The sequence below is a fragment of the Ovis aries genome, chromosome 3, assembly GCF_016772045.2.
Source record: "Ovis aries strain OAR_USU_Benz2616 breed Rambouillet chromosome 3, ARS-UI_Ramb_v3.0, whole genome shotgun sequence".
In the NCBI taxonomy this organism is placed as follows: Eukaryota; Metazoa; Chordata; class Mammalia; order Artiodactyla; family Bovidae; genus Ovis; species Ovis aries.
Window position 1 is genome coordinate 23,647,171 of NC_056056.1, and position 27,818 is coordinate 23,674,988.

Genomic DNA, 27,818 nt, shown 5'->3' on the forward strand with positions numbered 1-27,818 from the left:
CCCACTACTTAAAATAGTGCCTGATAGAGAGTAAATGAACAATAGTGATTAAGTGAAAGGCAAAGAAGGGGGAAAAGGAAAGATATACCCATTTGAATGCAGAGTTCCAAAGAATAACAAGGGGAGATAAGAAAGCCTTCTTCAGTGATCAATGCAAAGAAATAGAGGAAAATAATAGAAAGGGAAAGTCTATAGATCTCTTCAAGAAAATCAGAGATACCAAGGGAATATTTCATGCAAAGATGGGCACAATAAAGGACAGAAACGGTATGGACCTAACAGAAGCAGAAGATACTAAGAACAGGTGGCAAGAATTCACAGAAGAACAATACAAAAAAGATCTTAACGACCCAGATAACCATATGGGGTGATCAATAGCCTAGAGCCAGACATTTTGGAGTGCGAAGTCAAGTGGGCCTTAGCATCACTACAAACAAAGCTAGTGGAGGTGATGGAATTCCAGCTAAGCTATCTAAATTCCTAAAAAAATGATGCTGTTAAAGTGTTGCACTCAATATGCCAGCAAATTTGGAAAACTCAGCAATGGCCACAGGACTGAAAAAGGTCAGTTTTCATTCCAATCCCAAAGAAAGGCAGAGCAAATGTTCAAACTACCGCACAATTGCACTCATGTCACATGCTATCAAAGTAATGCTCAAAATTCTCCAAATGAGGCTTCAACGGTATGTGAAGCAAGAACTTCCAGATGTTCAAGCTGGATTTAGAAAAGGCAGAGGAACAAAAGATCAAATTGCCAACATCCACTGGATCATAGAGAAAGCATGAGAATTCCAGAAAAACATCTACTTCTGCTTCACTGACTACGCTAAGGCCTTTGATTGTGTGGATCACAACAAACTGTGGAAAATTCTTCAAGAGATGGGAATACCAGACCACCTTATCTGGCTCCTGAGAAACCTGTATGCAGATCAAGTAGCAACAGTTAGAACCAGACATGGAAAAATGGACTAGATAAAAATTGGGAAAGGAGTACATCAAGGTTGTATATTGTCACCCTGCTTATTTAACTTATATGCAGAGTACATCATGTGAAATGCTGGGCTGGATGAAGCCCAAGCTGGAATCAAGATTGCCAGGAGAAATATCAATAACCTCAGCTATGCAGATGACACCACCCTTATGGCAGAAAGTGAAGAAGCACTAGAGAGCCTCCTGATGAAAGTGAAAGAGGAGCGTAAAAAGCTAGCTTAAAACTCAACAACATTCAAAAAACTAAGATCATGGTATCTGGTCCCATCACTTCATGGCCAATAGATAGGGAAACAATGGAAACAGTGAGAGACTATTTTCTTGGACTTCAAAATCACTGTAGACGGTGACTGCAGCCATGAAATTAAAAGATGTTTGCTCCTTCAAAGAAAAGCTCTGACCAACCTAGACAGCATATTAAAAGCCAGAGATATTACTTTGCCAACACAGGTGCGTCTAGTCAAAGCTAAGGTTTTTCCAGTAGTCACGTATGGATGTGAGAGTTTGACCCTAAAGGAGGCTGAGAGATGAAGAATTGATGCTTTTGAACTGTGGTGTTGGATAAGATTCTGAGAATCCCTGCAAGAAGATCAAACCAGACAATGCTAAAGGAAATCAACCCTGACTATTCACTGGAAGAATTGATGCTGAAGCTCCAATACTTTGGCCACCTGATGCAAAGAGCTGACTCATTAGAAAAGACCCTGATGCTGGAATGATTGAAAGCAGGAGGAGAAGGGGTCGACAGAGGATGAGATGGTTGGATGGCATCACCGACTCAACGGACATGAATTTGAGTAAGCTCCAGGAGTTGGTGATGGACAGGGAAGCCTGACATGCTGCAGTCCATGGGGTCGCAAAGAGTCAGACACAACTGAGTTACTGAACTGAAGTGACTGGATGCCCATGATCTTCATTTTTTGAACTGAGTTTATGCCAGCTTTTTCACTCTTTTTCACCCTCATCAGAAGGATCTTTAGTTCCTCTTCACTTTCTGCCATTAGAGTGGTATCTATTATCTGCGTGTCTGAGGTTGTTGATATTTCTTCCAGCAATCTTTATTCCAGCTTGTGATTCAACCAGCCCAGCATACTTTGATATATATATTAATCTAGGATTTGTGTCCACATATTAAACTACCTAAATTTATCAAAATTTACCAAAATAATATGTTTATCTTGTTCATAATGCCCTAATAACTAAAATGCAAAATAAATTTTTGTATAAAGAAATATAAAAGAGAAATGTGAAAGAAACTTCCAGCCTGGACAAAATGGCTTTGACCCATTTTTCCCTAATCCTCTCTGCTAAGCACAACTAATAACCATGAAAATACTTAAAGAGACACCAGAAGAGAACTCATAAAGATGATAAAAAGAAAGCAAACTAGTTTGGAACCCCAGGACTGGAGGAACGACACAACAGAAGCAAGCCACTCAGACCCAGTGTTTCCTGAGTCCTGACCTAGAAGTGGAAGACATCCCGGGGAAGGTTATTTCTCATCAGAATTCCAGAAGAAAGGGACAAAGTAGAGCTGAAAGAGTATTTTAAGAAATACGTAAAAATCAGGAGGGCAAGTATTGCTCCAAGACAACAAAAGTTAAAGCAAACACATCTCAGAGGCTTGCAGTGGCTATGAGAGCACATAATTTATATCAGTATCATGTGGATTAAAATTCCCTAAAAACAAGGCCCCTGGCTGAGTATGAATGTGGACCTGTGAAATAATCAGATTTCCTCTTTTCTGGGAAGTACTGCAGTCCGTATTGAAATATATATCCCTAGTATCTAAATATATTTCATAAAAGTTTAAGTACAGAGAACTGACTTCAGCGACCAAATAACTGCAATATGATATGACTATAGAACCTATGTTAATAGCGAGGAAAAACTGTAGGTGGCTATCAAATGCTCCATAAGAACTTCATAACAGACTTCATAACATACTATATAAGGAGACTCTAAAACAAGCAACAAAGGGAAATTCAACTAAATGACCAGCTTTTAAAACAGTGCTGGAAAAGTCAAAGTAACACAGAAAAATGTTTATTTTGGAGGCATTCCTGGACCTTTCTGAGGCTTAATGTCTTCTTCCTAAAATGGAGATACATATGTCTATGATGGTTGTGAATATTAAATAAAAGGATATGGATAAGATAGCCAGCAAGAGGCTGGCACATGGTAGGCACACAATAGATGGCAGGCATTATTCATATTATCACCTCCATAATATGGTGTATATAAAAAGGCAGAAATGTGTGCTATGATTTCTTCAAACAAGAATTATGCCTACAGATTAGGCAGGACAGAAAAAGTACATGAAGAAATAACGGCTATTTTAGGATAATGGAATCTTGGGTTAACTTCTATCTCTTTTTAAAATTTTGCTTATTTGTGCAATAGTTAATGTATTTGGAATGACTCTTAAGCATGCTTTGCATAGAACAGTAAAAATAAAATTGAGAGAATTGCTATTTTTTCCTACACTTAGTTTCATTCTGTTCTTTTTTCTCCAGTGAAAACGAAAGTGACATATATTTCTTTTAACACTTCTGTCCCGTCCCCTATGGGGAGGGGGTGAAAATGTCCACAATTTTACAGGCATTGTAGAGTTGGTGACAATTCCATACTGACACCACTAACCAAACATCACAGGATTTTAAAGGGTAAAATTCAAGTGTGACTCAAACGTAAGAATACCTCTTTCCCTATTGTCTCTGAAAGTGATGTTTTTCTCTTCATTGAATTGGGTGACCTGAGCCCTTGCGGTCAGTCATTCGTCAAGTAGCTACAGCTTCCTTATCAGACATGGAGTCACTGTCCTCGAAAAAGTGGACTGAGCCACTAATTCTCAGATGAGAACAGGTTTAACTTTAAATTTCTCTGTGGCCGCTTGAAGATGAACATGACTGTCTTAAACTGAGACAGCCCTCCTGAAATCTGCACTCTCCTGTAGGCAACAGTAGCAGCTTAATCTTCAGATATTTGTGAATACGAAATAGGTATTAATGCTTATGAAAGTACTTATCAACAGAAAAAATCAGCAACATGTAGAGGATTATTATTGATAGTAGGCTTACTCATCACTGTATACTATCTTCCATGTGAGTTTTCGAGCTACTAGACTGGTTCTAAAAGGTTCATATGATGATATCCAAGGCTCTGTGCAAGTCCTCTGGGGAATACAGTAAAGTCAGACCAAACCGGGTGTGTACACAGGGCTTCAAAACACAAAACAAACAAACAAACAAACAAACAAATCCCTACTTCAACAGACATGTAGAAATATGAACAGGTGAAAGAAATGACTTCTAGAAGACTAGATTCCTGTCTGTTACACCTACAACTTTTTTTGAAGTTTATTCCATTTTTTTCCATCAATATTGAAGTATAGTTGACTTACAATGCTATGTTTCAAGTCTACAGCAAAGTGATTCAGTTATATATGTACATGTATCTATTCTTCTTCAGATTCTTTTCCCACATAGGTTATTATAGAATACTGAGCAGAGTTCCCTGTGCTATACAACAGGTCCTTGTTGGTTACCTACTTTATATACAGTAGTGTGTATATGTTAATCCCAAATTAGGAGTTTGGGATTAACAATTACTCCTTTTGTAAGATTCCAGGTGGCCAACACTACCTGTTGTGTCCATTGGATCAAATGTGCATCTCTGCGGAAGGGAAGCCAAATATTCAGAAGACCAAAAGGTCACAGGCTGTTGAACGAGCTGTTGAATTTAGTCATAAACTGTCAGACTACTCCCCACTAATCTAAGCAGTACTTAGACCAGTGTCTGGTACACAGTAAGTACTCAATGAAGAAAGAAAGTGAAGTTGCTCAGTCGTGTCCGACTCTTTGCAACCCCATGGACTGCAGCCTACCAGGCTCCTCCATTCATGGGATTTTCCAGGCAAGAATACTGGAGTGGGTTGCCATTTCCTTCTCCAGGAGATCTTCCTGACCCACAGACTGAACTCAGGTCTCCTGCCTTGTAGGCAGAGGCTTTACCATATGAGCCACCAGGGAAGTCCAAGTACTCGATAAACAGTATCATTACCATTAATTACAGTGAAAGTGAAAGTGATACGCTCAGTCATGTCCAAGTCCATGTGACCTCATGGACTGTAGCCTGCCAGCCTCCTCTGTCCATGGAATTCTTCAGGCAAGAATACTGCAGTGGGTAGCTCTTCCCTTTACCAGGGGATCTTCCCGACCCAGGGATCCAACCCAGGTCTCCTGCACTATGGGCAGATTCTTTAACATCTGAGCCACTAGGGAAGCTGATTAATTACTGTAATGGATAATTATTACAAGATAAAAGAATATAAACCACATTAATTATGATTATGCCTATTTTTGAGTATTTATGTTTTATTAATAGAAAACATAAAATTGTGGAAATAAGACTAAAGTTGAAATACTGAAAGTAGGGTAGCTATCTTCTAGTCAATTTTCTCATTTCTATGGCAGAGAACTATAGAATAGATGCAGCTATAGAGAGAATTTCATAACTACTCTATCTTGCACTGTTTGTAATAAAGGCAAAATGTGTTGCTGAGACAGCCTGAGGATTCAAACAACGTTCCCGAACCCACGGGGAGGGAAGAGCATCTACCACAGGAAGGGTGTCCTGACCAGCAATAAACAAGTGAGACACTGATTTACTTCCTACCTCTGCCTCCGCTGATGGGCACACACATTTAGGCTCTGCTTCTCTCCGAAGGAGTATGAGGGAAATGAGTGTCTTTTTGTGAACTGCTCAAGAATAAAGGGTCCTCAGTCGCCATTAAAAAGTCCCTCCTAGTGTGTGGCAAACACATCCTTAGGATGGGGAGGGAGCCCAATGACAGAATTAAGTTCCCAAGGGTTTTCCAGACGCTTGGAGTTGTATGTGGGGCGCACAAACACAGAAATATACAGAAGAAGCTGGCGATGGCACTCATGAGCCATGTTCTCCAGCCTACTTCTTTTACTGTATCTCTAAAACTGGACATGACACAATCAAGCGTTCCATGATCCCTCTCCATAAGCGAGTGCTGCTGTAACTTCAATACATAATACACATTTTCAGGTGGCAATATAATATTTAATGACAGAATCTTTCAAATGAGACATATGAGAGGGGAAATACTTTGTTTTAAAATAATAAGAAAGAGTTTGCCTTATAAACTTTTTCTCTAGGACAAATAATCAATCACTCCAATATGAGCCTCTAGAAGTACACGCTTAAAGAACTGCTATACAAGCGAAAATTTTAAGGCCAGACTTTGTTTTTTAGTTAAAGTTGATAAAGTAGTAATAGAGTAGTTCATGGAGCCAGATATGCTTTCGCTGTAGTATATCACTTAGACTCAGATGGAATACTGGCCCTGTCGCTTAATAGCTCTGTGATCAGGTGAAAATATCCCACCAAGCCTTGGTGTTTTCATTTGTAAAAATAAGGTAATAGTACCTAACCTATCAGGGTATGTTGAGAATAAGATAACATAATATATAACATAATGCAGGACAATATAAATAGAGACACACACACCTGAACAGGTACCTAACAGTGAGTTAACACAGAGCTATTATGGTGGCAACAGTACTGGTAGTTCATAATAATGAATACCTAATACATAATAAGGAATAACAATACCTCATTCTGCTATGTTTTAGCAAAGATACTGTAAAGACTCCTTAACTACTCTGTGCTTATTTGCTCCTGCATTGAATGGAATTATAATAAAGCCTCCATGAAAGGGTTATTATGAGGTTTCAGTGATAAAATACACATACAAAGCCTAATGGTCAATTCACAGACATCCCTATAAAACATGAAAACTGACAGTACATAAGCATCTTCTCAAGTAAGAGCAGATTTCTGCTAGAACATTCAGAGCTTTTATTTTGAATCTATTTTTTTATTACAGCTAGATACTATCCAGAGAGTTATGCACGGAAGAAAGTGGTGGCCACCGAGCTACGTGGGCTCCTAAATATTCTATATGTAGAATGCCCATATATGCTCCAAAACAGAAAGAACAAGAATAAAACCACATAAAACTGGTATATTCAGTATAATTACAGGTCGGGAACGTCTAAACTTCAAAATATCCTAAGTGAAAAAGAAAAAAAAACACCACATTCCAAAGAATGACCTCTCACGTTCCATGTAAATGTTTCACATATTCAAAAAGTATATCCATATTTGAAATAAATAAGAACGGAGACAACCATACAAACAGAAATAAAATTAATCTACCAGTACTATAAGTGAATAAGCTAATCACACTGGAGGTGGTGTGCGTGTACGTGTGAAAAAGAGAAAGAGAGAAAAAGAGACAGAGACATAATCTTGAAAAAAAGATTCTTAAGTACTTTTAACTCTAAGGCTAAAGACAAAAAGAGCTCTACACAAATATTCTATCTAGTAAGTTGATTGGAATTTCCATCACTACTTTATCTGTTCCTGAGATTAAACAAATAAATGCACTATGGATAAGGAGAGTCAAGTTTCTCACTGACAGTGAAAGGAGTTTATAAATAAGGAAAGAGAGAAGACTAGAATAAACTGGATTGGCACTGGAAGTATCAACACAAATTCATGGTCTTAAAAGTGAACACAGATATAAAAATAGACGTAGACTTACATGCGCTCTGTCCCCTTATAGCATCTAAAAGCTATAACACCACCAAATCAATGACTATACCTAGTACTCCAGTCTTGGCTTCTAAATACCATTCTTTATTTTAAAAAAAAAAAAAGTCTTTGATTGAATCTGGATGTGAGTAGGCAAAGTGTAAGAGGGTTTCGAACATGTGTGTTCAAAAAGTGATGGAATGGGCACAAGTTAAAATGATCCAGGAGAAAACTTGAAAGGTTCCCAGTGGCTAAATCTGAGATAACTGGAGCAAAAAATAAAAACAGTGATGGTAATAGATTACAACCATAGAACATAATGAGAATCCTTGAGCTTGTAGTGATATAAATAAATAAATGCATAAATAATATAACGGGAGAACAAATGATAAAAAAAATACCATTTGGGGAATACCACAGTGATCGTTAACTCAGGCAATAATCATCAATGTGTGCTAAAATTAATTGGTGAAAATGTGATGAGAAAGTGTTTACACAATCTCAAAGTACCTCACCACAAGACATTTATTAATCTCAAAGGGAAAAAGATAATTTCACAGAGAAGAAACATGGCTGACATCAGCTCAATCAAGTGAGGCGAATGAACACTATGGTAAAAGAACACATAAGTACCGTGTATCTCCTAAGATAATGTACTGGGAAGGATCCAACATCACTCCTGCGGCATTCTCACCAAAAATGCACAACTTGCATATATGAACAAAACTCAGACAAAGTCAGATTTAATGACCTTTCACAAAATAATTGTCCAGTGTTTTTAAAAATGTCAAGGTCATAAAAGGGGGAAAGAAAAGATGAGAAACTATTTTCGATTACAGGACACTAAGGAGACATGGCATTAAGTGCAGTGTGTGACCTGACGGGATGTGGACCGAGTGGGACGGCCGACAAAATCTGAATGACGCGTAAATTAGACAAGGTATTGCATCAGTGTTAGCTGTGGTCATCTGAGATGGTAATATTTGGTGAAGATGCATGAAAAGTATGTAAAATTTTTTGCAAAATTTACATATTTTTTTCAGTAAGTCAATGAAAGTAAAAAAAAATAACAGAAGTTATGTCCGGCGACCTCATATTCCTACCACCCTCCAATATTCAAACACTTGTATTTTTCTGCCTTTCCCCTCCACTTTTCCTTCTAACCCACAGGAAGGATGAAGAGACGACCGCGGTGAAACCCATTAGGAGCACAACCACTTAGGCCATAACATGTCTAAGCAAAGGACACTTGGCTGTAAACTGTCCCACTACAAATTATGCCAACTGGGACCTGAGCAGACCCCAGGAGAAGGCTGCCCTGAGATGGAATCAAAGCCATCCCATCCAGTCGTGATTACTAAACTCAAGTCTACTTCCCAGGAGGTGGTTGCTGGTGAACTCAGACCCACATGAGGCTATGAGGACAGTCTGCCTGTGAGACAGGATAAACAGGATGCCCTATCTCACCCCAATCCCAGAAAAGAAAAGTGCTGTTGAGAATTAAAACATACTACTGACATAGCCCTGAACTTGGAGTCCTTCTCCATAATCCACAGGATTTCTCCTGTGTTTCCCAGCTAATTACAGAGCATCATTTCCTCCCTGGTAACTTCAGCAGAAATTGGAGGGGCACTGGGCTTGTGTCTCACTTCTGTACCCAAGCAGTCATTGAGTATGCACCTCTTACCTCCAGACCATACACCCAGCTGTGCTGAGTTCAGGTCAAGAATCCTCTCCTTAGAGCAGTCTTACTGCCCCCAGACAGGACAGCGACCTGTCCTCCTGAGCCCCACACACTATGCAGACTTCTATCACAGCACCCATGCACTTAGAGTATTAGCTCTGTTTACAAATCTACATTCTCCACCGTATTGGAGCCAGGAGCTTTGCATGAATGATTCATTTAACTCTCACAGCATTTATCTATTATTCCCATTTTACACACGAGGAACCTGAGGTTGTAAGAGGGTCAGTAACTGTTCCAAGGCCACAGAGCTACTGAGTGATGAAGCTGAGACTGGAAAGCAGGTCTACACGGTGAAAAGCCTAAATGTTTTTCATACTACTTGCTTTGTCTCTCTATCTCCAGAGCATAGCACAGTGAATGGTGCACAGTCTATGTTTGGAGACTCTCCGATGAATACTTCACATGATGTTCGGTTCAAACGATAGTTAGTAGTCATGGCATTTTTCAGAATTTTAGCTAGCAGCAGTTAACATACACAATGCAGTGTACTGAGAGAGTGAAAAATGCTAAAAAGATGAAGCAATGCTTTCTGTGCTCTGAATCAAACTCCTGGTTCTTCACACTTAATCACATTCTATCCACAGAGAGTGACTGTGGGAAGAGAAAGGGACAACACAGTAACAACAAAACACAACACAAATGTTACTGCTCAATGTATCCCCCTGGCAAATAGAAGGAAGAATAGTACACAGGCTTCTGGATCACAAGGATCTATTGCTCACAAGCTGGGTAGGTCATGTGACCTCATCTTCTAAGTCACGTGATTTCATCTAAACTGGAGCAAATGGTAACTACTTTGCAAGGTGGTTTTAAAGCTGAGATGCAGTGATGTACACTTTAGGAGACATTCCACAGTCCCTTCTTCTTCCCCAAGGATCCCAGTGACCAGAGGGTGAAATTAAGAGGAAGAACCCGTTATTCGTAAGGAGGGACCTACTTAAGGTCTCCAAACACCTGCAGAACCCAGTAATACAGATGCTTGCTCAACTTTAGTCATTTTAGGGAAAAGGACACATCGATTTCTCACTCCTATCTGGACAAACATGCTTAGGATTTGTTTGCTTCCACATGAGAAGCAACTGGCTGATCAGAAATCACTGTCAGCAAAATATGGCAAATTAATACAAAATAGTTTCAATCTAAAAGCACCAGGCCGCTCTGCAAGGAAACACTTCCATTATTCCAAGCAGATCATTTTATCTGCATATAAGGGTGCAACAGCATGGTCTAATCATCATTCATAGCAAGAACATTGGACTGAATGTCAGGATTCCCGGCCTTGCCACTTTAAAGGTGACCTTGGACAGGGCTTTTAAGATTTAATATTCATTAATTCAATAAATATTTACTGTCTGTAGATTCCCTGTTCTCATGGAATTTGTATTCTAATGGAAGAAAAAAGACATCACATAATAGACAGGCATATAAGCAGGAGGAAGTTAGCAGACAGTGGTAAGTGATTAGAAGAGAAAAAAAAAAAAATCTCACAAAATAGGTTGTGACCCGATGTAGTCATTTTGGAAATGATGATATTTATGCTAAAATCTGAGGACGTGACTTCTTCATTTCTGGACATCCTTCTCTATAAAATATGACTCTTGAACAAGGGTGCTTTCAAACCTGTCTTCTAGTTCTAGGATTGTGATTTCACGCCTCTTAGAGATACACTTAATGTGAATACATATTTTTAACATCAAATGATATCCTATGTTTGATTAAGAGAATTATTTATGACAATGAGTCCTAGCTTTGAACACACTTAAGGTTACAGTAAATCTTTTGTATGGAACTAAATAAACCTTTGCACACATAATTCTTCCTTCCTATTGATCTTTGTCTGAGCTCTGACAAAAAAAATGAGTTTTTTGTTTATGTTTTGGCAAATGTCACCAAGTTGGCCTCTGACCAGAAGGACTAATATGTCCTTCCATGTATACATGAATTTGTAATGAGGATGAAAATTGTCTTAAACTCATTTTTCTGTTGATCACTTATAACCACAAATTCAGACTGAAATGTTACAATGTTCTTTTTTTAGGTGATTTTTTTTTTTTTTTTACATAAAACCAGGAAAAAAAATTGAGGTGATGGGATATGGAATTTTTTAAGGAAACATCAGTATTTTGACCCATATTTTTCATGTACCAGTTAACTAGAAAATTACAAAACCTGAAAAACTCAAGACAATTTGTACCAAGAGAATTAACACAGTCCATTCTCTCCCTCCCCTCCTTCTGCCTCCCTGTTGCCCTCCACGCTGGGGCACATTTCTGGGGTGAAAAGGAAGGCCTCTCATGCTGTTGAAAACTGAGGGCCTCTGAATTTTTAATTCTGTTAACTAATCATTAGAAAAGTAGAAATCATTGTCTCTCTGAGAACCAGTGAGGTAGCAGGCTACACAGACTGTGTATTGAATTTTGCAGGAGCTGGCTGGTTTCCTGGCAACACGTTGATTTGTGGGGCCACTACTTTGGGCACCTCGAGGATAATTAAATATTAAGCCCCTCTTTGATGTATGCAAAGTCTGCCTAAGAGGATTACCAGCCGCGGTGAAGGTAGCAGTCCCACATTTTCTGGTAATTGAACACTGCAGTGTCATTATCTGTTCTTATCTTTGCTCTGTAAGAATCTCTCTCTCTCCTTAATATTGCCTTGGAGAATGGGGATGGAGATAGGGAGAAACTAAGAAAACGAGAGCCCGTGCAAACAACAGTTCGGGGTCTTCTAGGTGTTTGGGAAATGGGGATGAAAACATGTCAAAGAAATGACAGAGGCGAGCAAGGCATCATCTGTCTCCTCTGGTTCAAGGCTCCATTTCACATAGCAGCCACGGCTCATAGTGTAAGAATCTTCTCCGAGACTGTAAACAATGGTAGAGGGAGGGTGGAGACACAAGTCATATGAAAGTTGCAACTTGTTCTATGAATATAACAGGAACGTTGAGGAAAGCATAAAAGCAGCTGGGTATACTGATATGATTTCTGAAGTGTTTAGAGCCAAATTAGAGTGCATGTTCCAAGATGATAGATGAAATGGGTATTTTCCCCCTTTCTTTGTTTCTACGCTGTTTCATAATATTTCTGGCGCATGGATCTGATGTGACATGAAGTGAGGCTCGAGAGAAACAGGCTTCATTGTCCTGCCAGGCTCCAGCCATCAGGGAAGAGAAAACTGAAAAAGGGTGAGAAACTTGAAAAATGGAGGGTCTGTCAGAAAAATGCCTAAAAGTAAGAGTGTTCATTTGTTTCAGGATGAGACGGAAGCTAAGGTTCCACTTGGCGAAAATAACATGACCTAGTTTGTTGCTTAACCTCAGGAATGCTACAAAAACCTTTGGGTCTGCTGAAAACACACACACTTCTAACATCCACTGCGCCAGGGGCCTGGAGTGTCTGTCACGGCCCAGTGCACTTCTGTTCAGACTGCTCCTGAGAAAGCCTGTTAGTGGTCTCTTAATGCAATTCAAAGCAAAGTTTTAAGACTAAATAATTTGATACGGTCATGATGCTTCAGAGTATCATTCAGATATTAGTGGCTTTAATATACTGTTTCAGCAATGTGGCAGGATTAGAGAATATTCAATAAATCCATCTTTTTTGAATCTCAAATTCTCTAACTCTGAAGAATAGATAGTATTTACCTATTTCTCTCACAGAGGGAAATAAGAATGTAGAAGGTAATTCAGGAGATGTCCTGAGATGAGTCTTGAGACATTTTTAATATTTGGTTCTTTTTTTTTTAAAAAAAAGAAGGTTCACTGCTCTTTAACTGAAGTAACAAGGATACTAACAGAAATTATAAGGCAGTTTTAAAATGAGAAGGTAAACTGGGTTGGAGTCAGACTTCCAGGAAGCTCTTTTGCAGCTTAGAAAGCAAGTCTTACTTTCTAACTTTTATTAGCCTATAGTCTGCAAGCTAAAGCACTTGATTAAGTGCTGACTCTTAGATACAATATCTTCAGGATGCATCAGTTTAGAATCTAAGCCGAAATTCAACAGCCACTGTATTTCTTTGATTTAGGAATTAGCATTTTCACTTAGTCAACAAGCATTTAAGCTCTGAATGTGTGCACAGCATTCTTAGAGGGCTTTGAAAAATGGTAAGCATATCCTCCAGGGTTTCTGAGTTTTCAGGTAGTGGAAGGATAAAACTTTAAGTAGCAGAATAATAATAATAATAATAAAAATAAAAATAGATCAAATGTGTGGAGTTCAAAGTTCAGTTAAGTTTCCCTTCAGTCAGGGAAGGATCCAGAGAGGTGATGGACTGAGTGAGCCTTGCAGGATGAAATGAAGAAACCAAGATCTTATGTCTCTGCTACATTGTGTCTGTCTACACATAGGAGAGAGGGCATTTGTGTGCCTGGGCAAGGCATGGCAAAATGGATGAGCTAAACTGCACACTGCATCACCACTTAGATCTGTATCTCTCCAGGGCAAGGGCGAGCTGCCCTAATTAACTGATACTGTGAAAAACCCTGACTGTATCCTATGAAGAGAAAAATTATATATACATGTCAGGTGACTGAGGTATCATCTACTCTGTATATTCAAACATATGGAAAAGTAAAAACAAACTGTGTTGCACATATTTAACCGCTACATAGCTGTACTGATGAACACAATGGGAAGACTGCATTAACAAGCTGATTATTCACTTGAAGGGGGTTTAAAGGAATCAGGACATGACCATCAGATGCACCCTTACCTGTCTCTGGGGCCAGGTGGCTTTGAGGATGGCCTCTGTTCTAAAGAACACGAGGAGCTTGCCATCCTCCTCAGTCAGGTGAAACGACTGTCCCAGAATCTGCAGCACGTGAATGCGGGGCCGCACGGGCCAGGCGTCGTTGGCACAGAAAGGCCGCAGCCACTCCAGCAGGTCCTCGGAGGACACCAGCTCTTCTCTGCAAAACAAGGGTTATATTGAAAAAGAAAAAGACTCAGTGGTTTCTAATTCCAGTAATCAAACGTGGTGACGGATCTAGACACTTTGCTGGGTTTTTTTTTCCTGCTGAGAGGAAAAATGTAGGTTTGAAATGGCTTAAAGCAAACCACATTAGGTATTTAAAAACGATGTTAAATGCATGCAATTTTTAAACAGTATCATATTAAAATGAGTTACACAGAGCAGAGAAAAAATAATCAATATGTTCTTAGACGCTTCATTAAGCAAAGCTCAACTGTGTCTGACTCTTTGGGACCTCATGGCCTATACAGTCCATGGAATTCTCCAGGTCAGAATACTGGAGTGGGTAGCCTTTCCTTTCTTCCCAACCAGGGATCAAACCCAGGTCTCCTGCATTGCAGGGGGATTCTTTACCAGCTGAGCCACAAGGGAAGCCCAAGAATGCTGGAGTGGGTAGTCTATCCCTTCTCCAGTCAATCTTCCCAACCCAGGAATCGAACCAGGGTCTCCTGCATTGCAGGCAGATTGTTTACCAACTGAGTTATCAGGGAAGCCATTAAGAACTACAGCTTGTTGTAAAATTCTGTGTAGAAGTATGCCCAGTGCCCATCCAGTACCCAAGGCTTAAAAGACTTCCTTTTTATTGAAGTGAATTGACAACTAATTCAATGGGGGAAATTAAGGATTCCCCAAAGAGTTTTCATTAGAGCACTGCTTTAGAGTGATAACTGTCTCAACTGATAATAGTTCACATGGAAGGGTGCTAGCCAGAGTCTTGGATAACCACTTAAAGCATTTGGAAAAAAAATTTCTTTTGATTGAAATATCATTATTTTAGTCTTGGCAAACAAAATAACTCTTATAATACAATTTTCATGGATGGCTTATCCCACCAACTAGTTAAAACCTTGAATTCAAAGGAAAAAGAAGAAGTATGACCTATTTCTACTAATGATACTGATAGTGCTGGGTATCATTCAGTAATTTTATATTAAATATTACTAGTTGACAGTAACTATGCAAAGTAATTATAAATACTATTTTATTAAAAAATTTTCTGGTTTTATTGATATAACTGACGTGTGTGTGTATATATATATGTATACATATATAAAACATTGTATTAGTTTAAGGTGTAGTACAGAATGATTTCATATGTATATATACTGCAAAATAATTACAATAAACTCAGTTAACATCCATAACTTGATATAGATATAATTTTTTTCTTAAGATGGTAACTTTTAAGATTGACTCTCTTAGTAACTTTCAAATATACATTATATTGTTAACTAGAGCCCTCGTGTTATACATGTAAATTCCATTTTTACAGATAAGGAAGTAAGCTTCATGGAAATGACAGCATATGCCCACTAACATCTCTACTGGTACATCTATCCAAAGTCTATGCTCTTTTCTACTGTTTTTCTGTGTTTCAATAAGGGGTTAGTGGTGGTTTAGTCACTAAGTCATGTCCAAGTCTTGCGACCCCATGGACTGTAGTCTGCTAGGTTCCTCTGTCTATAGGATTCTCTAGGCAAGAATACTGGAGTGGGCTGCCATTTCCTTCTCCAGAAGATCTTCCTGACCCAGGAATAAAACCCAGGTCTCCTGCATTGCAGGCAGATTCTTGACTGACTGAGCTATGAGGGAAGCTCCAATAAGGGGTTAGAGAATCAAATTTTATACTACCCTAAAGATAAAATATAAATGTACGGTTATTAGAAAACTAGTAAGTTTAAAAGGATTCAGAGAAGGTGGGGACATGTGAACAACTTTCTATCCAGTACTAGAAGCTCTTTGCTTATAATCCCCAAATGGACCATCTCAGGAAAACAACTTATTTGATGATAATGTCGATGAATTACTTTCCATGACTCTCGAGAGTTTGCTTACATAGAAGCCTCACTCCCACAAGGCCCTAGAGATCCATGGAAAAGCACTGAATTATATAGATTTTATAAGAACCAAATCCTTAGGAGGCTTCCAGCAATAAATCACCTACACCAAGTTCCAAATTCCATGAACTAACAAGACCACAGGAAAATTTTTTTAAACTTCTGAGAATAAAATTCTGTAATACCACTGAATATTTCTCTCAGTGTGCATTCTATAATATACTTGCCAATACAATTTTATGGCAATTTAAGCTAAAAAATAAAGTTGGTTATTTGTATACTGAACTAAAATATGTTACAAAATGCCATGGACAAACTGGCTTAAGCATTTCCTACATGTACAAAGATATTTGTTAGTTTTGCCTTTGAGTGTCCTTCTTAACACGTACCAGAAATGGCAAAGCTGGGGGTGCAAAAGAATGCCACCAGTATTTCCTGTCTATCTACCATGTGCAAAGCAGACAGCACTGTGTGGTGGAAAAGGGTATCATTTTGGAATTTGACAGACCTGTGAATCCTGGCTCCATCCTTTCCTAACAACTCTCAATAAAAAATCATGAATGTCCTCATTCCCACTTTATAGTTAAGCAGACAAAGATCCTGAAAGTGTGTCTCTTGGAGTCTGTGAAACCAAGACAATGCGTACGAAGCACCCAGTACTGTATGTGACACAAAGGAGGGATTTAATGAACAACAACCATTGTCCAAATAATCATTCATTTTATTATCAGCATCATCAAAGTACCTGATGTTCAGGGATGAAAAACTGTATGATCTGGTCCTTAAAAGAACTAATAATACAAGGAAACAGAAAGACATCACAAATGACTATTCTACAAATTACTGCTGCTGCTGCTGCTGCTGCTAAGTCGCTTCAGTCATGTCCGACTCTGTGCAACCCCATAGACGGCAGCCCATCGGGATCCCCCATCCCTGGGATTCTCCAGGCAAGAACACTGGAGTGGGTTGCCATTTCCTTCTCCAATGCATGAAAGTGAAAATCAAAGTGAAGTCGCTCAGTCGTGTCCGACTCTTAGCGACCCCATGGACTGCAGTCCACCAGGCTCCTTGGTCCATGGGATTTTCCAGGCAAGAGTACTGGAGTGGGGTGCCATTGCCTTCTCCGTCTACAAATTACTAATATAATATAAATCGGAACAACTTTTTGGGAAGAAAAGTGGGTAGAATCAGGGAAGGCCTCCCAGAGGACGTGGCCTCTGAACAGGATCATAAAGGACAAACGGAAGGATACATGAATGGAAAAGGGGGGAAACATAATCCAGGTAAAGAGAACAGCACGGAAAAAAAAACAGACAAAAATTTCAAAGGACACAGCATGTTCAGGGAGCGATAAAAGCACAGATGTCTGAGGGTAAATCAGAGGAGAGCGCAGAGGGAAGACAGGTCTCCTGACCTGGATAACCAGAGTTCACACACAGGCTGAAAAGGAGGTGCAGCTTCATACTTTGAAAGGACAGACTTTGCAGGTGTCAGCCCAGACTCAGTGCCCAATTGACTGCTTCCCAACAGTGCTATGCTGACCAAGAAATTGCTTCATGTTGCTGAGCCTTAGTTTCTTATTTGTAAATTGCAGATGGACAATAACCCTTTACTCAGCAGAGTGGTTTGAGAATTAAATACACAAAATGAAATAATAAAGCAGAAAATATATTATCTGGAACATAACTAAGAAGTTCAGTTAGTGGCAGCGATGATTACTGAGGACTCTGGTCTTACTTGGTGTGGAATGGGAAGACAGAGGGTCTCTGAGCAGTAAAGTACTGTGATCACGTTAGTGCTTACAGAGGTGTGCAGACTGGGGCATGCTCAGGCCCTTTTGGTGAAGCCTGCAGGGGTCAAATTAAGTTTAACTTGGGAGAAAAGAAGACTAAAACACATTTTCAGCCTTGAGTCCAAGCCAATTTCACATAATAAGAAGCTGGTATTTTGACCCTGTCACCCAAGGGCCAAGTGGAGGGGCAGGTAGGATGGGCTAAAATGGGAAGAAGCTGGAGTCATGAAGGCCAGGTGGAAGTTACAAAAATCACAAAGATCTGCATGTGGTGAACAGGAATGAAAACTGTTAATGATAATATGAAAGCTTATTGTGTGCCATGAGTTACATCACTTCATCGTCACTATTTTTTTTTTTCATGTATTCTGTTATCATCCCCAGTTTGCAGATGAAGGAACAACCACAGAGAGGTTTTATAACTTGTTCATGATCAAATAGTAAGTTGTTGTATTTTAGTCGTTAATTCATGTCCGAATCTTTTTTGACCCTATGGACTGCAGCTGGTCACACTCCTCTGACCATAGGATTTCCCAGGAATTGGTTACCATTCCTTCTCCAGGGGATCTTCCAGACCCAAGGACTGAACCTGCAGCTCCTGCATTGGTAGGCGGATTCTTTTACCACTGAGCTGCCAGAGAAGCCCCCACTTAGTAAGTCAGTATTTAAACCTGGACTATCACTGCGTTGTCAATGACTATGCAATACTATGGAACCAAACGGAGGTAAATTCCAGAACACTGTGGCAATATGTGACATAGAGATTATTATCATAGCATTTTCCAAGTTATTAGATTGAGTTAGATTTCTTTTACCTAAGAATTTACTGTTCAGTAAGTTCAGTTCAGTTGATAGCACTGGACATTTTGGAGAAAACTGCTCTAACTTTGGTTGATAGTTCAAATATGAGAACTCATTCCTAAAACAGAAATATTATGTTCTAGAAGTACCATATTCTAGATGACCTTGGCGATATACTGTGAATATGTGTGTGTAGGTGTGTGCACACATGTGCACGCCATCAGTAGCTCAGTCGTGTCCAACTTGGTGACCCTGTGGACTTAAGCCCGCCAGGTTCCTCTATCCATGGAATTTTCCAGGCAAGAATACTGGAGGGGGTTGCCATTTCTACTCCAGGGGGTCATCCCAAGTCAACGATTGAACCCCTATGTCTCTTGCATCTCCTGCATTGCAGATGGATTCTTTACCACTGTGTCAGCTGGGAAGCCCTTATACTGCAAATATTTGTGCTCAATGAGACTACACAGAACCAAAGGGCAGCTGTGTAAGAAGAGCTGTCCAGGACATCAACTAGATACTATCTCCTAAAGATTTTAGCTGCAAAATAGTCTACATTTTAAATAAAATGTGAGTTTTTAAAATTTGTAGTCATCCTTGAAATGGTGCAAATACACACGCACATATACAGAGGTAGAGAGAGAAAAACAGAATGTAAGAATTGTGATAAAATGTTAACAATTGGTGAGTCAAGGGGAAGAGAATATAGTCGTAATTTTTCAATCTTTGCAACTTATCTGTGGGTTCGAAATTTTTCAAGATAAGCAGGTGGGGAGAAAATAACCAATTACGACTTTTATAATGTAAAAAGAAACAGAATGGGAAGGAAAATGATTCCAGTTTTATAGTCGTTTATGAAGGCAAGGGGAGGGTTTAATGAGCTTAGGAATAAAAAGAGAACATGATTTCAAAACACTTTTACCTTATTATAAAAGTTACACAAATGATTTTAAGAAGATATAAAATAAATAACAGAGAAAAATCTCTCCTAGTTTCATTGCAAATACACAGACATTTGCTTCTACCTCTTTCCCTATCATGAGGATTTTGGGGACAGGAGAGAGGTTATACTACACAGGGTAATTTAGTATACTATTTTTTTAAAAAAAATAACTACTAAAGGAAACACACACACATTCATACAATCCCTTCTGGCCCAAAAGATAAGGAGTCTACTGAAATATACAAGATGTTCTATTAACAGAAAAGAACAGCAGCAGCAACAATGGCAACCAAAATAGGTTCAGTGAATGATTAATTTGGGAACGTGATGTTCTATTGTGTAAGGTAGCATGAGAGGATGTTCCAAAACTACAAAGGAATGGAAGAGAAATGCCAACGCAACAAAGGCAATTATTGAATCAAAGAGAAAAGACAGATTTTGAGAATATTAATAAGATGACCCTTTGTAAAAGAGCTTGAAGATTTTGCATGGCACAACCATATGAAAATAACCCAACCTTGAACTTAAATGGTGATGGTACATTAAAACAGACAGTAAATATGAAAAGCACTTTATATGTCATGATGCACTACACAAAATAAAATTACTTTTCTTATGTTTAAGAATGGGGGAAGCAAAGACTGCATTCAAACAAGACAAACATAAACCTTTATGATTTCCTGTAGATATCAATGCCACAGATGTGGAATGCCTGAAGGGAGCAGAAGTTCACTTTGCCTAATCTACTATACTGAAGGCATAAGCCAGCAGCCAAATTTTTGTATTGGTATGTATAGTACATATCAATGTGTCAAAATTTTTAAATTTTACACAATGAAGGTCTTTTCTCTCATTTTCCTGAGATTATAATTGATATGCAGCACTAAGTATAAGGATTACAGCATAGTGGTTTGACTTACATATACTGTGAAGACTGCCTTAGTAAGTTTATTGATAATCTATCATCTCATATAGATACCAAGAAAAAAAAAAAAAAGGAAAAGGTTTTTTCCTTGTGATGAGATCTCTTAGGATCTACTCTCTGAACAATCTAGCGCCTCTTTAAACGCTGGAAGATGAGGGCTCAATGGAAGCTGCCTGCCTTAGATAAGGCCTCTTGAGCTCTCAAGTTCCTCTCGGACTCCACCACCTCCTCCCTGCCCTGAAGCCCAGTCACCTTGTTCATTTTCATTACCTGCCCGGTGTCAGTAGGAAATGAGTTTGAGAACTGATATGTAACTGAGAGAGAAGGAGGGACAGGACAGGTGGGTGGGGTGGGGCAGCAGGTAAATGTGAGTGAGTGAACAGTGAGAGACATAAACACTCATATTCTAGGAAGCTCTCACCTCATTAAGGGATTGATCCACACACCGTGTACACGTTCCTCACTACACACAGAGCTGGACCTGTCCCAGGACAATGTCCTCTATGCATCAGCTCCCCGGAAACAACTGGGGCTCCTGGCAGAGAACAGGACGGAACCCAAAACAACTGACTGCATCACGTGCTAATGCCATTGCGGTAGTGTAAGAAGTGTGGCTTTTTCCAAATGATTATCATAACCAAGTTACAGTGAAGGAAAAATGGCTGCAAAGGCAGTAACTGTGCTGTGCACACAATTCCAATCTCAAATCTTAATGTTTTATAAATTCATTTTTAATTGAAGGATAATTCCAATACTGTGTTGATTTTTGCCATACCTCACCATGAATCAGTCATAGGTAAAGATATGTCCCCTCCCTCCTGAATCTCTAGAAAGACGGTACTGATGAACCTATTTGCAGGGCAGCAACAGAGACATGGCTCAGATGGTAAAGCATCCATCTACAATGTGGGAGACCCAGGTTCAATCCCTGGGTCAGGAAGATTCCCTGGAGAAGGAAATGGCAGCCCACTCCAGTACTATTGCCTGGAAAATCCCATGGACAGAGGAGCCTGGTAGGCTACAGTCCATAGGGTTGCAAAGAGTCAGACACGAATGAGCGACTCCACTTTCTTTCTAACAGAGACACAGACATACAGAACAGACTGATGGACACGGGAGTCGGGGGAGGAAGGAGAGGGAGGGATGAATGGAGAGGAGAGCATGGATACCTTTACACTACGATATGTAAAACAGAAAGCCAATGGGAATTTGCTGTATAATCAACTCAGTTCAATTCAATCACTCAGTCGTGTCCTATTCTGCGACCCCACAGACGGCAGAACTCCAAGCTTCCCTGTCCATCACCAACTCCTGGATTTGACTCAAACTCGTGTCCATCAAGTAGGTAATGCCATCCAACCATCTGATCCTCTGTCGTCTATTTCTCCTGCCACCTTCAATCTTTCTAGCATCAGGGTCTTTTCAAATGAGTCAGTTCTTTGCATCAGGTGGCCAAGGTATTGGAGCTTCAGCATTAGTTCCTCCAGTGAAAATTCAGTCTGATTTCCTTTAGGATGGACTGGTTGGATCTCCTTGCAATCCAAGGGGCTTTCAACAGTCTTCCCCAACATCACAATTTAGAAGCATCAATTCTTCAGCGCTCAAGCTTTCTTTATAGTCCAACTTCACATCCACACATGACCACTGGGAAAACCATAGATTTGACTAGCTGGACCTTTGTTGGCAAAGCAATGTCTCTGCTTTTTAATATGCTGTCTAGGTTGGTCATAGCTCTTCTTACAGGAGCCGAGAGTCTTTTAATTTCATGTCTGACTCAAGAGAATTCAAGCCAGGGCTCTGTATCAAATCTTGCCTTTTGATAAATAAATATACTAATAGCATCTTTGGGGCTGCTCTAAAATGTATGCCAATCACAATATCTTCTTGAGGTTCATTCATCAATAGAAGCATGGGCACATCGCACTGTAACAAGGTAGAAATGACAGCTGTGAAGTCATAAGTATGGCCTTAGGTGGCCTGGAGAACCACTGTAGTGGTAGACTGGATCCACCCTCCTTGTTGGAAACCATGGTTCATATTACGGATTGGAGGCCTCATACACTGTGGGTGCTTAGAGAGCATCTGGCGATTCACTTTGCCTCCTGAAGCATGAAGAGTGAGAAGAAATCAGATTCGATTTGTTCTAGTGGGCTTTCTTTCTTTTGCTTTTGCTTTTTATGGTCTTTTGTGTGCTTGAAAAATAATGTGAAGTCCCTAGGTAACATGGAAGAGCTCAGTGATGTCTGAATGATCTCACATTGCTCAATATACATCAAACTTTAAGACATCTAAAGCGGGTACTGTGATTAAGCAGCAATTTAAGCAAACAAAGACTAATAAAATACTCACTAGCTTTGAAGGAAATCTTTCTTCCTTTTTGAATGGTGCACAGAGGAATTCCTCATTAATTATCTGTTTTCTGAGTGGATTTATTTCTGTATATCCATTTGAGAGTCACTAATATACTGGTTCAGGCTTCCCAGGTGGGTAGGTGGTAAAGAATCTGCCTGCCAATGCGAGAGCTACTGGAGATGTGGGTTCAATCCTTGGGTTGGGAAGATCCTCTGGAGGAGGAAAGGGCAACCCACTACAGTGTTCTTGCCAGGATAATCTCACAGTCCATGAGGTTGCAGAGTTGGACATAAATGAGCAACTGAGCACACACACAATATACTTGTTTATGCTTTTGAGTTATTTGCCAGGAAATTTTTAAAAGATATATGAAGGCCCAGATAACCATGATGGCTCTCACCTAGAGCCAGACACCCTGTAGTGTGAAGTCAAGGGGGCCTTATGAAGCATTACTACAAAGTTAATGGAGGTGATGAATTTCCAGCTGAGCTACTTCAAATCCAAAAATGATGTGATAAACTGCTGTACTCAATATGACAGCAAATTTGGAAAACTCAGCAGTACCCACAGTACTGGAATTTTCATTCTAGTTTCATTTCAGTCCCAAAGCAACTGCACTTATTTCACATGCTAGCAAGGTAATACTCAAAATCCCTCAAGCTAGGCTTCAACAGTATGTGAACTGAGAACTTCCAGATGTACAAGCTGGATTTAGAAAAGTCAGAGGAACCAGAGATCAAATTGCCAACATCCACTGGATTGCAGAAAAAGCAAGAGAATTCCAGATAAACATCTACATCTGCTTCACTGACTACGCTAAAGCCTTGGACTGTGTGGATCATACCAAACTGTGGAAAATTCTAAAAGAGATGGGAATACCAGACCACCTGACCTGCCTCCTGAGAAACCTGCATGCAGATCAAGAAGCAACAATTAGAACCAGACATGAAACAGACTGGTTCCAAATTAGGAAAGCAGTACATGAAGGCTGTATATTGTCACCCTGCTTATTTAACTTATATTCAGAGTACATCATGCAAAATGTTGGGCTGGATGAAGCTCAAGCTGCAATCAAGATTGCCGGAAGAAACATCAAAACCTCAGATATGCAGATGACATCCCCCTTATGTCAGAAAGTGAAGAGGAACTAAAGACCCTCTTGATGAAGGTCAAAGAGGAGAGTGAAAAAGCTGGCTTAAAACTCAACATTCAAAAAACTAAGATCATGGCATCCAGTCCCATCACTTTATGGCAAAGAGAAAAGGAAAAAGTGGTAGCAGTGACAGATTTTCTTTCCTTAGATTCCAAAATCACTGAGGATGTTAACTGTAGCCATGAAATTAAAAGATACTTGCTCCTTGAAAGAAAAGCTATGACAAATTTAGACAGCATATTAAAAGCAGAGACATCATTTTGCCAACAAAGGCCCATGTAGTCAAAGCTATGGTTTTTCCAGTAGTCACGTACAGATGTTGAGAGTTGGATCACAATAATGGCTGAGTGCTGGAGAATTGATACTTTCGAATTATGGTGCAAAAGAAGACTGTTCACAGTCCCTTGCATGGCAAGTAGATCAAAACAGTCAATCCTAAAGGAAATCAATCCTGAATATTCACTGGAAGGACTGATGCTGAAGCTCCAATATTTTGGTTGAGGTGAGGTGAAGTTGCTCAGTCGTGTCCGACTCTTTGCGACCCCATAGACTGTAACCTACTAGGCTTCTCTGTCCATGGGATTCTCCAGGAAAGAATACTGGAGTGGATTGCCATTTCCTTCTCCAGGGGATCTTCCCGACCCAGGGATTGAACCCGGGCCTCCTGCATTGGAGGCAGACGCTTTAACCTCTGAGCCACCAGGGAACTTGATGGGAAGAACAGACTCACTGGAAAAGACCCTGATGCTGGGAAAAATTGAAGGCAAAAGAGGAAGGGGGCGGTAGAGGATTAGATGATTAGATAGCGTCACTGACTCAGTAGACATGAATTTGAGCAAATTCTGGGAGATAGCAGAGGACAGAGGAGCCTGGTGTGCTGCAGGCCATGGGGTCGTCAAGAGTTGGACACAAGTTAGCAACTGAACAACAACAACTGTGTGTGTGTGTCTGAATCACTTTGCTGTATACCTGAAACTAACACAGCACTATAAATCAACTGTATTTCAATTAAAAAAATAATAAAGTGGCACTTTGGCATTTCTCATTACTTGGTCTGTCATTAGGATCATCATCTCCATTTCTCAGATTAGGAAAAGACAGTCAGACAGGCTTTGTAGTTTGTCTGGGGTTTCCCAGGTAAGGACAGGTTGTCAATTTCTCTCACAGTATCTCGTCTTCTTCTGATATTAAACAGCCTGCAATGGATAGTTAAGGGAGTGCTTCTCAAACACCACTGTGCTTAGGAATTGCCCAGGGATCTTATTAAAATATAGATTTTACTTGGTTGGTGTGGGTAGGGCCCCGAATTCTGCATTTCCAACCAACTCCCAAGTGTCCCTGAGTCCATGGACTGACCTTTGTGAGGTCTTATGCCATTATTTTTCTCTGTTTTTCTCCTCTTCCACCTCCTTCTTTGTGCCTTAGCCTTTCTGTGCCTTGCCTTCATGTGTGTGTTGTGTTCAGTGGCTAATTATATCTGACTCTTCTGAATTATTTTATATCTGACTCTTCTGAATTATTATTTGTTCCAGTCACTGAGTCATGTCCCACTCTACGAGCCCTTGGAATGAAGCACGCCAGTCTTCGCTATCTTTCACTATCTCCTGGAGTTTGCTCAAATTCATGTCCATTGAGCTGGTGATGCCATCTAACTATCTCATCTCCTGCTGTCCTTTTTTCCCTTTTGTCTTCAATCTTTCCCAGCATCAGAGTCTTTTCCAATGAGTTGGCTCTTTGCATCAGGTGGCCAAGACATTGGAATTTTAGCTTCAGTATCAGTCCTTCCAATGAATATTCAAGGGTGATTTCCTTCAGAATTGACTCATTTGATCTCCTTGCCTTCCAAGGGATTCTCAACAGTCTTCCCCAACACCACAATTCGTAAGCATCAATTTTTTCGGTGCTCAGCCTTCTTTATGGTCTAACTCTCACATCCATACATGACTACTGGAAAAACCATAGCTTTGACTATACGGACTTTTGTCAGCAAAGTGATGTCTTTGCTTTTTAATACACTGTCTAGATTTGTCATAGCTTTTTTTCCAAGGAGCGAGCATTTTTTAATCCCAAGACTGCTTTCCCCATCTGCAGTGACTTTGGAGCACAAGAAAACAAAGTCTGTCACCGTTTCCACTGTTTCCCCATCTATTTGCCATAAAGTGATGGGACTAGATGTCATGCATCTTAGTTTTTTGAATATTGAGTTTCAAGCCACCTTTTTGACTGGCAAGAATACTGGAGTGTGCTGCCATTTCCTTCTCTGGAGATGGTCCTGACCCAGGGATTGTACCCACATATCCTGCGTTGCAAGCAGATTCTTTACCGCTGAGCCATCAGGGAAGCCCAATAAATACATGCACACATATATATTCTTTTCCATTGTGATTTATTATAAGATATTGAATATATTTTCCTGTGCTTCGGTAGGTCCTTGTTGTTTACCTATTTCATATACAACACCTTGTATCTGCTATTTCCAGAGCCTTACTTGAAAAGAGCTTAAATCTCCAGGTTACTCTGAAGACCCCCCTGGGAACAACCTAGAAAAGAGAGTGACTCCCTTCTGTGACTCCCCTCTATGACTCTTGCAGGCAAGCTCTTGGGGAGGGGAACTGAAGCCAAGAGTATCAGGTTTAACTGTCCACATTCACAAAGTCCTTGCCAGACATAAAAGTTAGGACTTTGTCTTTCTTCTTTTTCTTTCCTAAGTGAAAAAAAAAATTTTTTTTTCACTGAAATTTGTTTTTGTTGTTGTTGTTAAGGAGCCTCTGTTATTCTGTGTCTCTGGGATGCAAAGAAAGATCTTGTTCTGACTCTCCATTCCCCAGTGTCTTCCTCTTTGGAAATCGAAGCTTAAAAAGAAAATTGTCTTCTATTCAAGAGACTCGAGTTGGATTCTTCTGTATATCCTGTATACATGTATCTGTTTATCCGGCTGGAAATTCACTAAGAAAAACACTGCCTCCTAATCTTTTCGAGATGTTCCCTGGGGGACCAGACTGAGGGATTCCCCTTGGAAGGAGCCTCAGGGAGTATCTGTTAAGATCCCTTCCATCATGTGAGGCCAGGGTCCGTGTTGGGGTACTTGAGAGCAATGCACAGTGGAGTGGCAAGCTGAGAGCTGACTGATGGACTGCGACTGGAATGGCGATAGCTCAATGGACTGTCTAGAAATTGACACACGGTATTTCTGTCCGCGCTGCTGTCTGCCGCATCTGCCTTGCTTAAGCTGTGTCCTCAGCCTGAACTACCATCATCCACCTCCATCATCCTTATCACAGACTCAGATGTCATAGACCAGGTTCAGTGCTGTCCCTTGTGGGTCCTGCTCTGACTTCCCTGGGACAGAATAAGCCACTCCCTTCACCTCGTTTTCTGCACAGCACTGACTACGCTACTGCATGGTAACCAGGGCCCCGAGCAACCTGGTCTCCCTGCAAGACTCTGAGCTCCTCCGGACTGGAGGTTACCTCTTACCCAGAACTGGAACTGAGAATGGAGTGTGACACATGGTAAACATGCAGAATGATGGCATTTGTCTTTAAAATAAGAGGCCCATGGGAGCCATGGCTGTGGCTTCCTTACCATTTAAAGACCCGCAAGCAAAGGAGTTTAGAAAAACTGTGCCAAGCAAACGGCAGAGTGGGTAGAGGGCCCTGCTTGCCCTGTTGTCCAGCCCACCCACACG

At 40.1% G+C, this 27,818-nt stretch overlaps 1 protein-coding gene and 1 non-coding gene across 2 annotated transcripts in view; both read right to left on the bottom strand.

Annotated features, from left to right (window-relative positions):
- Positions 1–27,818, bottom strand: part of NBAS (NBAS subunit of NRZ tethering complex) — a 336,032-nt gene that overhangs the window by 25,069 nt on the left and 283,145 nt on the right. Inside the window, exon 48 of the mRNA XM_027966530.2 lies at positions 14,072–14,267. Within this exon, the coding sequence (XP_027822331.1) occupies positions 14,072–14,267 (196 nt within the window). The remainder of the gene's footprint in view (positions 1–14,071; positions 14,268–27,818) is intronic.
- On the bottom strand, positions 24,765–24,836 carry TRNAW-CCA (transfer RNA tryptophan (anticodon CCA)). Its single transcript has one exon. It is a non-coding gene; the product is annotated as a tRNA-Trp (tRNA).